Below are 13,505 nucleotides of genomic sequence, written 5' to 3'. Positions count from 1 at the left end.
GACGTATTATACAATATATGGTAGATGTATTATTATATCGGTGTTGACAGTTGTTTAGCTCAACATATCAAAGTGCCCGTCTAATTCAGGTGTATTTCACAAGCTCTGCCAGCCGAGGAGCACAGCTGTCGCCACCTGACGAGCGCATTTGATTGGCTGAAGCCCTTTCTCCCCACCCTCTTCTGATGACCGCGGAGAGATTTGATTGGCTGAGAGGTAACCTCGTAAGAAGAGAACGTGTTTCGGGGGCGTTTCCGTCTGCAGGGTGCTGGAAGGGTGTGCAAGAGTGCCATTGATGCCCACAGTCCTTTTTACATCTCCACCCACACGCCGGTAAGACACTCGTTGTATTAAAAGACATACAGCTTTTTACTCTTTATATTTGACATATTTTCTGGTAAACTTTGAGTTTCTCTCTCGCGTGCGTGCGTATGATTTCATCATCAGCATTGTAAAGGGACTGAACGGCCTTTGACTCGCGTTTCATCATAGAAATGTCACAGCATGGACACGCAGGGAGCAACAGCAATTTGACCCGAGCTTTGTCTCTGTTATGTATGATAATGACCGCAGTAATACTACACTGGTTCATGAAATGTGAAAAAGTTACCTCATTTTAAAGATAATTACTTTTTGTTGACACTTTAAACGTCTCATTGCTTATTCTCTTGATCTTGTTTCAAAATGTTTCCAGGTCTGTCATATTTTATCTGCCTGTTTATTTGTGATCGACTACCTCTAGAATTTCCTTTAAATATTTAAATACATGAAGGCAGCTTTCCCATTGGGTCAATGGGCTTTTCATTAAGGATGCCCTCTGCCTGACAACTCTGCACCTGTGGAAGGAAGTACTCAGATTCTCTACTCAAGTACAAGTAGAAATACCACCATTAACTACACTACAAGAAAAAGCCCTCTGGTTAAAATGATCTTACTATCTGTTGTCTCACGCTCCTGTTAGTCTTGTTGCAGAAGTTAAAAGGATGTCATTGTGTAAATCCCAGTAAGTCTTCACACAGGTTAAACCTGAGCAGGTGCAGCCAAACTAACTGAAAACACCTGTGTGAGTATAATTCACAATAATGAATATTGTGTAGGTTGATCATTAGCTATTGACTACTGCTGTTAGATAATTGTAGTGGAGCAAAAAGGTTTACACAGGTATTTGAAATGATGTGTACGCCTGTTTAAAATGGTCTTGATATGTAATACTTTACTTCAGAATGTAATGCATTAAGAGAGCAATGTAATTGTGGGTTGAGCATCCTGGTTATTTGTTGCACATGTAAACATCTCATTCTGGTTTCAGAAACCTGGATATGGTTTTGTTCTAATTTTGCTATCTGTAGTACTCAAACAGAAACCGGTCTAACTTTGCATGTAAACACCTTTTCTAGGTTTCTGAACACTGTGCTGGTAAAGAACTGAGTTTTTAAAATGGTAGAAATCAAAGCACAGCTGATTAGAAACCTGAATACTGTTATGATCATGCATAAAGGATATGGATAACCAGGTTTCTCATGTTAACACTTAATATGATGAAAGCCAGGATACTAATGTGCATGTAAACACACTTAATGTCATCACAAGGTGCTGTTACTTGGAGGAAGCTGTGATTTGTACTACTTGGTATTACCAACTAATTACTGCTTTATATTTGCTCCTCTGTGTCTAGATACATTTTCTAATCTTGTTACCGGAGCGCAATAATGAGACCAAACAGTCAAGCACTCAAACACAGATCATCACCTGACACTGAGAGGGAATTTGGAGGAACCCTGGGTGAGTCAAAGCAGTGCGTCTTACCATCACAACTTTGATATGATTGAAGATGACATCACCTGTTTGCAGCAGGAAAGAAGAAAATAAACAACATTTTCCATCAGTATATTCTATTATATGTTAATACTTCTATTTACACATTTAGAGTTATTCCGTTACCTCGTGTTGCCCTACAGATAAATGCTGCTTTTCAATAGACATTAAAGGCAAAGCTCAAGCGAAACATCTTAGTGAACAAAAGCTGATTATATAAAAGGTGGTGATATTACCAGCTAACATACAAAATAATATTTATACAAATGTGCTTTTTATGATAAATAGATGCTGTTTAGATTTGTTGTTTTATTAAATTGCACAAATCAGGTCAATGTCCCTCGCAGTTTGTTCAGTGGATCATAAAACAGTTGCCACAATAAGAATAATAAGATGTTGAATCTTTCAGTGCAGAAAAGATCAGTAGCTTCACAGCATGAGCCCCATCAACACGGGACTGTTCATTACAGCTTCAATTGAGAATCATCACAGCCCCCCAAGTCAGATTTGTCCTTATAGACACAAAATGAAATGAGAGAACAGATACATCACAGCTGTGTGTGTGTGTGTGTGTGTGTGTGTGTGTGTGTGTGTGTGTGTGTGTGTGTGTGTGTGTGTGTGTGTGTGTGTGTGTGTGTGTGTGTGTGTTGTCTGTCTGCTGTGCTCTTAAAATTGGGCTTCAAATTCAATTTGCTTTTCAGTTATTTTAAAAGGAAAATCCTGTTTTTGCTTTGACAATGAAGCTCCTCCACAGACCTGAACTGTCAGTCAGCTAATTCAATTGTTTTTCTACCATGTGGTTCTTTGAGAGGCTTCAGTTATTTACAGATAACATACATTTTCAGTTTTCATCTGATTCAACAGAACAGTCTCGGGGGTTGGGCCGTTTTTTCTCTGATGCCGTTTCACTTCTTTTTATATCTTCAGTGCTTCGGGCTGTTGCCTCCTCTGTCGGTCAGGCTGTCTAAACACACATCCAGCCTTTAATGTAAATTCTATCTGTATTCCTCTCAGGTGCCATATGCATTCCCATCTTTCTTCCGCTAACGGTGCTATTCCTGATCTGTGTGAGTCAATGTCCTGACGCCAGTGTGCTCCAGTGGCCCCCTCCTCTCCCCTCCACTGACCAGCTGTGGGATCATCTGGCCCCCGTACTTCTGCTGGGATGGATCGCTCTGCACGCCCTCCTCTATTTGATGCCATTGGGGAAGGTATGGGACGTTCATTAGCCTGGTTCAGAGTAAACTTACATCGAAACTGACCGTGGCTTTGATTGTCTTCTGTGTCTTAAAGTAAAGCCATGGATAATTAATGACAAACATTATTTTATTGCATCATGGTATAGGGCTAGGTAAGAATCGATACTAATAAATGAAATAATTATCATTGTCGTTAAATGAATAAAGAAAATTATCATTAAAAAAAATTGCAAAATTAGATATTAAAGTGAGACTTTTGCTGAACAGTGGCCACCGTGGCCACAAGTGGTTTGTTTTCACTGTACCCTGATTAATAAAAGTTTTTAAGCCAATACTGATATTGATGTTTTAGAGTTTTAAGAAATTACATAATAAAATTTCAGCCACTAATTTTCTTTACACAACCCACAATACACAACACAATAAAGTCTTTACACAACCTTATTTTGATAAGGTTCCCTTAAAATAGTTTTTCCATATAATGTATAAAGATGGGTCACAGTTGATTTCAACTTACCGAATGTCTTTCTAGTGAACACGAGACATGATTTGTGTTTTATTCTGTTAAGATTGAAATTCTGTATTTTTGCTTTCAGGTGTCTGAAGGATTAGCCCTTCGAGATGGAACACGCCTCAAGTATCCAATAAATGGTATTGTTCAAGCTTTATTGCTATTGATCAGTAGATATATGCAAGACTCATAATACATTGCATGTTTTATTTTTATGATAATTTATTTTAGGGATTTAATCTGTTTGTGTTTAAGAAACTTCAATTTAAATCCATTAGTCATAACTTAAGTGTGAAGTGTTATAGCGCTAATAAGAAACATTACATCTGCAATATTTCACAGCTAAGTGTCAGTATTACACATATCTGAAGTGTAAATACTGTGCTCTTGTTTTTCAATGCCGATTGTTGTACTTTTTTTTTATTCTTCTTATTTTTTATTCTTATTGTAAGGAAGATCTAAAAGTCATGTTTGACCTATTCTGCCAGGTGTGACCTTGCACTAAAGTTTACTTTTGTTACACAACTCCCAACTCTGCCTGCTTTTTTTTTTTTTTTTTTTTTTCATACCAGCCTCCTTCGGGCTAAAGCATTTACTTTTGTTTGTTTCTCTCCCTCAGGTTTTCATGGCTTGTGCATCAGTGGCGGGTTGCTGATGCTGTTGCTGGGGCTCGGGGCTCCTCTGGGGCACCTGTTTGAGCTGCTGTTGCCTCTGGCAGTGTGTGCAATAGCGGTCTCATTCCTTTTCTCCATCTACCTCTACATCCGCTCGTTCTGGGCTCCTTCGCATGCTCTTGCTTTGGGGGGCAACACAGGTGAGAAGTTGAGATTGATCATTAAAGGAAGATTCCACACTAAAATAATGTTAAAAACCACATACAGTACTGGCAAAGCACCGTGTAGGCCTGGTTCATTGTGTGGTGGACGACTTTGGTATTTCCCGTGGGTAATTGTCTAACTTCCGAGCTCTACGGCAGCTTGAAGGCATCAAGCATCAATGCCCTCCTTCCAGAAAGATGACCCTGCTGCGCCAGCTGCACTGTGCTGTTTCTGTGAAGGCATGCAGTATTGTGAGAACCTTACTTTTACAACAGTTTGTGAAAAGAAAAAATTAGCACATGCTATAAAGTAAAGTGTAGGCTGGAGAAAGCAAAAAAAAAAGGAAGAATTTGTGACTAAAGAAATGGATGGTAACAAGGTAACAATGTAGTATTTTTAACCATGTTAGCGGCACGGCTCATCTGCATCAGCTGTAGTTTGTGTTCAATGCTAATAAGCAAATAGCAAAATAGTTAACAAAAAATTTGAGTAAAAAATTATAAACTAAACTAATGGTAATGAATCTAATAAACACAAAAACTGCTAAGCATCAGTTTGTTAGCATTGTCAGACTGAACATATTAACCTTTAACTTGAAGCACCGCTGTGCTCACAGGTTGCCTACCCAAAGAGCTGCTAGCGTCACAGACTCTTTTTATTATATTATATTTATTATTTAAAATGAAACAAAATAGAAAACACAGTTGAGTCACTTGACCTGAATGATATTTCTCAGCTACAGAAGCTCTCAGTGGACCATTAGTGTTCCTCATTATACATCCCTGGCCTACATACGTGTTTACACGGCATGAATCAACCTAAAGCAACAAGTTTAGTGCTCCTGTTCTGAGAAATGTACAAAAACATTCAAGGAAACCCAGTAAAACTTGCAATGAACTGAATATTACATATCAATACAGACATTTTCACAGCTTACATTTTAACTTGTCATAGCAGGAGGAGCTCAGGTGGAACTAATATTGCTAACAAAGGTTCTGTTTCTACGTCACTACTGGAACTGTTGGACTGGCACATCTAAATGGAATACAACCATCAATTACATCTTTTAATTACAGCTATGCTTTTTCTTGTTTGACGTGTCAAAATGTCTGCAGTGAAAAAGACCTATTACATAGAACAATGCATGTATCAGAAGGTGGATTTACTGAATTTGAATGTTAGAAGAGAACAGCTTTTGAGTACAAATGAGTTTCAGCAAAGTGCTCATGAACTGTTAACCGCTGATTAAGTCCCTTTTTTTTACAGCATGCACCTGCTGACACCACAAATACAGAATAATATGTCATTTAATTGTTTGTTTTTTTACGCATTTATCCCACTGTTTTATTTTAGGAAATCCCCTGTATGACTTCTTCATCGGACGGGAGCTAAACCCACGGATTGGAAAGTTTGACCTGAAATATTTCTGTGAGCTCAGACCGGGTCTGATTGGCTGGGTGAGTGGACCTGCAGCAGTGAACTGATCACTTCACTTCAGCATACTTTAAAGTTCAAAATCCAGACATCGATTCAAGCTTTGGGCTTTAGGCTACATTACCGCATTTGTTAACCTTCCATCACCCCTCTCCGTGCCCAAGTAGCAGAGAGAGTGCAGGGCAGAGGGGTGGTTTATTGGAATATGTTAGTCTAGTCTATTTCATTGATCCTTTATCTGACTGAAATTCTCAGCTCTAAAATATCAGCAGCCTAACTGTGCTGTGTATTGATAAACCACATTGTATTTATAAATGATCCTATTTGCTCATATCCTCAGTTAGAAAATAACAAATTACAAATGGGTTTCGGGTTAAAACCTTTTCTATACCGCACCTTATTTTGAAGTCACAAACTGGCAAACGCATTGACTAAATGCCAAGAGCAGTTATGAGTTTATTTTTATTTAATAGCTGTCACGTCCTCACAATTCAACAAAACAAAGGAAAGAAACATTTTCTTAAACCACCAGAAATGGCAAATATATGTTACATAATTTAAATAAGAGGCTAACATTTCTATTTTCCGTATTCACAGTTGTGTCTTAAGCCACTCTGTTTATTTAAACACGAAGCTGACATATCTCAATCTGCATCCTTCCATTCTCTATACACACTCTATCTTATAGACGATCACATAGTGTTGGAGCCTGTCCCAGTTTACATGGGGCAAAAAAGCAGGGTGCATCCTGGACATATCAACAGCCATCACACACAAGTGCATTAATGACCACTAATACTGTTTTTTGTTTAAGAACTCAAAACGACCAACAGGTGGCGGTGTTGCTCTCCTCCGATCATCCATAATAATTTGCAGTCTGTGAGTTTGACTCATTCAGAATCAGAATGTTATTTTCCCTGATGACCTGAAACAGTGAGAGATGTATTAGGGGACAGAGGTGCACATCATCATCTGGCTCTGAGTCATCGGACCAAATAAGACGAAATATAGATTTCTCAGTGAGAATTACAAATAAGATTTCTGAAATTACAACAAGGTCCGAATGATAAAATGATAAAAATGATAAGAATGATAAAAAGCAGCATGCAGACAGTAAAGGGATCAGGTTTTGCTGGAAAATGTTAATGCAGATGAGTCTGTTTCTCTCTCGGCATTTACAGTAAAAACAGTGAAACCTTTGCACATCTGAAAGCTTTAAAGACGTGTGCGTAGGAGAGCACAGAAAAAGCTTCCACCAACTGGCTACAGACAGTGTGTGGGATATTTTGGTTTCCTGTTCAATGCTGAAGCTACTTACTTATAACATTCAGTGTTTTGCCATTGTTGATTAAATCCCAAATAATAAGCCATGAAAAGGCAAATTCTCCTCAATTATTTAAGGGATTGTTTGGAATTTGGGATGAAAAGAAATCCAAATACTGCTTAAACAGGATTGTTTAAAAATGAAATATAACATTTTTATTGTCTCAATCCATGCATGTGTATCATCCATCCAAGAATGACAAAGAAAAATGGCTTATTCAACACAGATATCGATGATAACTATGTACTGATTCCAACAAGGTTCTTCTCTTAGAAAGCCTTTAGCAATAATTATGCATAATTTTGAAGGGGAAAAAAACCATGAATGACAGCTACAGTTGCATTGATTAGTTATTTAACCGATAAGTTGAATGGCAGGGAATTGATTTACAGAGCAGTCCTCACTGTAATAACGGACACACACATTTCTTACTCGCTCCGGCTCTGTACTTTAGCATATTCAATTTGACATAAAATTATGGATTAAAGTGCAGAGTGTGGGCTTTAATTTGAGCCCCGACTGTGTGTGGGATATTGTATATCCATAATTAAAGTCCCCCTCTGCTCAAAAATATGTTTTTCTTTTTGTTCCTAGAATTGAATGTTTCAGCTTTACTGAGCAAGCTTTAAAATGTTCACATTCATGTGCTGCAGAGGGAAAGTTGTCTGTGCTCATTGAATACATCATTTTAAGGGGCGGGTCTATGAACATTACAAATAGCAATGCTCCAATATAATTTTCCACAAGTGTGATGTGGAAATGATGTGAGAATGGACATTTTGTGTCGAGCAGTTACATTTCTGAAATAAAATACATTTCCATGTTCACATATTCAGATTTTTTTTTTTTTTGGAATTAGAGGGATGTTATTATGAAGTGATTGTATAGATTTTTACAAGATAATTGTCAAAAAAAAACCCACATCAGACAAAAATTATTATTCAAAGTAGAGTATTAAATATATATCTTAAAACATGGCTGGAGGGGATATTTTAAACAAAAGCATTTGGACATTTGGCTACTAAGTTTACGCACAAAGGTCTCAGTGTGAGTGACAATTGCAATTTAGATTTAAGTTGCCTGTCAATAAGAGGAGTTGTCATGGTGACTAAGTGAAGATCTAAATTAGGCTCAAAATTTCTTTATTTTTTTTTTTGTTGCTTAAATCAACTGTAGCATTCATTCTATAACTGCACAAAGGAAAACTGGGAATTGACCTGCAAATGACCTGGAAGGCTGAGGAGACCAAAGACTCAGGAGTCCTCTGGATGAGTGGTTAAAATTGTGACTTGGCTCTTTAATGTAGTATACATTATTTTATTTCAAATTAAATTGGCTAAAACTCAGAGCCTGAAGTGAAAAAAACAAACAATTGTCCATTTGTGATTTATTACATGCTTTGGCGAGATACTGGGTTCAATAATTATGTTCTATTAATACTGCATGTTAATAATCAGTTTATCATAGAAGATCATTTTAAATACAAACTGACAAAAGGTTCAGAGGTTCCCGCATAACAAATGTGAATATTAGCTGGTTTGAGTTTTGCTGCTCTGATAAAAATAAGACATTTGAATGGTAATTTTGCAATTTTCTTACATTTCATGGACCAAAATAAAGATAAATTAATTGGCAGAATATTTGATGAAAAGATAAGTGATAACCAGCTGCGTTTTAGGCTGTGTAATGTTACACCTGATCACACCTTTTTTTTTGGTACTTCCGAACTACTGGATTGAGTTTGTCTGACAATACTTTGGAAATGCCGGTGAAACATACGACCAGTTATTTCTGATCATATTCACGTCCCCTCAGGTGGTCATAAACCTCGGCATGCTGGTGAAGGAGGCGGAGCTTCGAGGTTCCCCTTCCCTGGCCATGATACTGGTGAACAGTTTCCAGCTGCTGTATGTGGCAGACGCTCTGTGGAATGAGGTGAGGAGGGTCAGCAGTGTCACACCTGAATTCTTCATTTAGTCCTGCAGAGCTCCATCTTTGTACCATTAACCACTATACTTTAATGTTAACTTCACTGTCTTAACAGGAGGCTGTTCTGACTACCATGGACATCGTGCATGATGGTTTTGGTTTCATGCTGGTCTTTGGTGATTTGGCCTGGGTTCCCTTCACATACGGCCTGCAGGCAGTCTTCCTGGTTGTTCACCCGCAGGCCCTGACTGCACTCAAGGCAGCAGCTATAATAGCACTGAATGGTAATCGCGTGTCAGCTCTTTCGTTAGGCTGAAATGTTTTATAGTAAAGTATTAATAATGAAAATGTTCCTGTCCACCATCAGGTCTCGGATATTACATTTTCAGAAAATCCAACTCACAGAAGAACCAGTTCAGACGAGACCCAACTCATCCGAGTGTTGCAAGTCAGTCATTTTTCAAATTTCCTCTCAATATTTTCTAAATCAGCACAAATACACTGAGATATATTCACATTTTATTTCTAGTTATGTCTCAGGCTCATTTCTTCCTCGCATCAGAATAGAGAGGGAGACGAGGAGTCGATTTGTAAATGTTACTCTGAAGTATTTCTCTCCTCCACGCCTCCTTACAGGACTGGAGACTATTGCCACAGCAACAGGGAAGCGGCTGCTGGTGTCTGGCTGGTGGGGTCTCGTTCGTCATCCCAATTACCTCGGTGACCTCCTCATGGCCCTGGCGTGGTCCCTGCCATGTGGTAAGATGGCTTTAAAGCCCACTTCCTCAGTTGTCTTCGGCGTAACACAGTCACAGTCTTTATGAGAAAATGTTAAAGAAGTCAAGAATAAGAGATAGATTATCATTGATGAGTACTGATCAAGTCCAGTAATATTTAGTACAGGAATAGATAATACTAGTTGGTGTTTTTAACCACTTTAATCTGTACCTGAACTCCAGCTGGACTACAACACAATTTATCATTGTGAGAAAGATAACAGAAACACTACAGTAATGCTGCCCTGCTGTAAATGCCGTTAAAGCTTGATGAAGCTCATAATGCCCAATTTATTTTCTCCTGCTGATGAATCTAAATGGTCAGTTTAAAGGAGTAAGTTTGTTGTATTGTCAATTCAATTCTCCCACAAATGTCTTTTAGTCAGTTTTGGTCCATGTTTTCTAATACAACTTTCTGAATGCTGTATTGTTTGGGCCAGATTAATGGTTACTATTAAACAGTACTTGTGCCAATACAATACAAGCGTTTTATAGTGGTACAATGACGTTTTTTACTCATTTTCACAATCAGCAGATAAGGACCATAAGTAACATTCACGTGGAGATGTGCTTGTGGTCAGTGAGTATATTTACTTTTAGTTCGGTTTTTGGTCTCCCACCACCTCTGAAGAAGAATATCCATCTCTAGCTGGAAAATGACACTTTAGCTAACTCTGTCTGCCTGCTTTGTCTGAAAACGACGCCATGTGAGCAGCAAGTTTGCTCCAAAACAGTTACGTTGCAAATTAGAGAACCAAAACAATAAGCAGAAACACAGTAAATAGCTCACAAGAGTTGAAAGTAACTCATGCTGGGTTATAATTCAGTATAAATTCATCACCACGACTCTTTCATTTTCACTTGACCCATTATTATAAGAATATTGATTACTGTTGCTTTAAATCAAGTGTCAGATACAAAATAAGGAAATCTGACAGCATTTTAGCCCGACTTTTAGTGACAGTTTCTGAATCTCTGTGCGACTGAGACATTTTGTCTGAAAAAGGTATTGATGTTTGCTAACCAGCATCAGCCATTAGAATTTTTCCATATTTCCTTCTGGTCCTTTTCAGTAATTGTACTGTATCTGCGACAATGCAGCGACAATAAAGGCAGCAGCAATTTGTTCCCTTTGTTCCTCTGTAAACTGCCTTATGTTCCCATGAAAAGTCCCTTCCTGAAATAGTGACTGTCAGCCTTTTGTTCCAGCTGACACATACTGCTTATTGGTATTGAGCTCTATGTGACTCACTTATGTAGCTGTCTTAGTAACTGAGACGGATACTGTAGTTTCTGCCTTAACTGCTGCTGCAAAAGTTACAATTGGCAAAGATTATGCACCAAAAAAAACAACACGATCCCATATTTCAGATATAAAAGTTGCGCTAACAAAGAGGCAAATTGGTCACATGTAGATCCCGAGTGAAAGACAAAGGGTATTCATTTTGAAGCATTAAGTGCCATCTAGAATGATGATGGAGATGAATCAGCACTGAATATTAGGAGCTTAATCAAACAGGTATTTACTGCAGGGCTTTTGTATAACAGAGTGAACAGAAAATGTGCAGCTATTTACAGAGAAGGCTGTTCGTTTGATTACAGCTTGTTTGATGTAAATGACGCCACAAACGCTGATGTCAGTAACAAAAGAACGTGCTTAATCCTTCATCAGTGAATCATAAATCTGACGTTATGTTGTGTTTGTTTGTTGTTTATTGTTCTATGTATGCTTCTTTGTTTTTTAGGATTCTCACATCTTCTGCCCTACTTCTATGTCATATACTTTACCGTCCTGTTGATTCACCGAGAGGACCGCGACGAGAGACAATGCAGGGCCAAATACGGGGTGGCGTGGGACACCTACTGCCGACGAGTGCCCTACAGGATCTTCCCTTATATATACTGAAAAAAAGCAGACGGGAGGAACGGGACCAAAAAAAAAGTACAGCATACAAAAGTACAACAAAAACTTAGTAACTTGGAGTGTAAATCCCTTTTTGAAAACAGAGACGGCAAATGATAAGTGGTGCTGCGCCTGGGAATCTGCAGTGGAGATCACAATCTTAACCAGCCTTGATTTGTAAGGCTGCATCTCAATTACAAAATGATTCATGACCACTTCTCACTTTTTACATTTTGACTTTGAAACCTAGCAGCAATACACTGTCAGACTCATTGATTCTTGTACATGTCTCATTTGTAAAGGGGGGTTAACATCATATTTTTGTGAGAAAATATGGAAACACACCGATAAATAATGCCTTTGTTAATAAAAAAAAAAAAAAAAGACTGTCACAGCATTTCTTTTTACAATGTATTCTTTTTTTGTGAAGTGTATGAAGCCTCTGAAATGCACTTGAAATAAACAAATACCAAACTGTAAATTGTGCTTACAAGACAGTTATTTGAACTTTTCTGAACATTGTGGGAAATAAAATCAAAGTACTTCAATATGAAGTAGCTCTGATATCATTACTGTCCATTATATATGTAGAAAAATGTATATTCCTTTGTTTGAAGCTGTGAATCTCCACCTTTGGGAGAATGACACATCATTCTTAGGCGGCTGAATGACCAGAGCAGCTGCCATCTTCACAGCGTGTCACTTTTTAATAACCTTTTCCAACCTGCTATCATCATCTAGTTTTAATGGATTCCTTTTCCAACCTGCAAGCCTCAATAGCAGATGTGCACAGGCTTTTTTTTTAAACGTCTGTCAGGCTTCGGCTATGAATACGCTTCGCTTCAAATTACTCGGAAGTAACAAAAAGTACATGGCGTGTATTAATACAAGTAAATGCATTCAGAGACTGCTAAAAAATGGCCTGAAAGAAGTGTTTCCTTCTTGAAGTTTTACATCAGAGCAGGTTGATTCAGTGTGGAGGTGGCTCATTATTACTGAACTGCTTCATCACTCTGAGAAAAGTTTTTGAATAGGTGCTCAGTCAGTAGCAAATCTTCCATAATGGTATGTTATTATGGTCAACAACTTGGTTCGTGTGGCACTTTAATGCTGGAGTTTTTCGGTTTTGTTGCCCTTTTTTTTCAAACAGATTGAAAGCCCTCTTCTATTAGCAGGCGATGCAGTTCTGTCTAAAAATAATGTATGTATAATTTTTGCCCTTTTCCATTATAAATCACCCTGCATTACACTGCAAATTATGTTTCTCTCACGTGCAGTGAGACGTGTGCACATGGATGGCCGAGCACTATTGATGCACAACTTTATTTTTAACCTTTTAAGCCCATTTACAATACAGTTGGCCTCTGGCCCCGCCCACACACGCTATTTTCTGTTGTTTTTCATCTGCTAAGTGCTAATTAGGGACGGGCTTGTACAGTACATCCAGAAAGTATTCACAGCGCTTCACTTTTTCCACATTTTGTTATATTACAACCTTATTCCAAAATGGATTAAATTCATTTTTCCCCTCAAAATTCTACACACAATACCCCATAATGACAATGTGAAATAAAAAAAATTGAAATTTTTGCAAATCTATTAAAAATCAAAAACGAAAAAAATCACATGTACATAAATATTCACAGCCTTTGCCATTACACTCAAAATTGAGCTCAGGTGCATCCTGTTTCCACTGAGTGTTTCTACAACTTGATTGGAGTCCACCTGTGGTAAATTCAGTTGATTGGACATGATTTGGAAAGACACACACCGTCTAGATAAGGTCCCACAGTTGA

The 13,505-nt window shown here is 38.1% G+C and overlaps 1 protein-coding gene across 2 annotated transcripts; it reads left to right on the top strand.

Annotated features, from left to right (window-relative positions):
- The first annotated feature begins 263 nt into the window (after window positions 1–263).
- Window positions 264–12,190, top strand: tm7sf2 (transmembrane 7 superfamily member 2). 2 transcript variants are annotated; one of them, XM_069700625.1, is made up of 11 exons: window positions 264–333; window positions 1,676–1,782; window positions 2,830–3,026; window positions 3,611–3,665; window positions 4,145–4,339; window positions 5,697–5,800; window positions 8,917–9,036; window positions 9,146–9,314; window positions 9,398–9,478; window positions 9,667–9,789; window positions 11,552–12,190. In XM_069700625.1, the coding sequence occupies exons 2-11, from the start codon at window positions 1,710–1,712 to the stop codon at window positions 11,710–11,712; spliced, it is 1,278 nt and encodes a 425-aa protein (XP_069556726.1). In that variant the 5' UTR covers window positions 264–333; window positions 1,676–1,709; the 3' UTR covers window positions 11,713–12,190. The 2 variants fall into 2 exon arrangements, with proteins under 2 accessions (XP_069556726.1, XP_069556727.1); XM_069700626.1 differs by lacking the exon at window positions 264–333 and adding an exon at window positions 388–1,063.
- The last annotated feature ends 1,315 nt before the right edge of the window (window positions 12,191–13,505 follow it).

This window comes from Brachyistius frenatus, unplaced genomic scaffold, assembly GCF_029030835.1.
Source record: "Brachyistius frenatus isolate BFR_SWC_R1_liver_20210118 unplaced genomic scaffold, ASM2903083v1 Contig_34, whole genome shotgun sequence".
Lineage (NCBI taxonomy): Eukaryota > Metazoa > Chordata > Actinopteri > Embiotocidae > Brachyistius > Brachyistius frenatus.
The sequence above is the reverse complement of the archived record's forward strand: the minus strand, read 5'-3'. Positions and strand labels throughout refer to the sequence as shown.

Excerpts from the sequence above, each read along its gene's own strand:
- tm7sf2 (XM_069700625.1), top strand. The coding sequence starts at position 1,710 with ATGAGACCAAACAGTCAAGCACTCAAACACAGATCATCACCTGACACT. Across the intron at positions 4,340-5,696 it reads TGCTTTGGGGGGCAACACAG|GAAATCCCCTGTATGACTTC; the intron begins GTGAGAAGTTGA and ends GTTTTATTTTAG. Across the intron at positions 9,315-9,397 it reads AGCTATAATAGCACTGAATG|GTCTCGGATATTACATTTTC; the intron begins GTAATCGCGTGT and ends GTCCACCATCAG.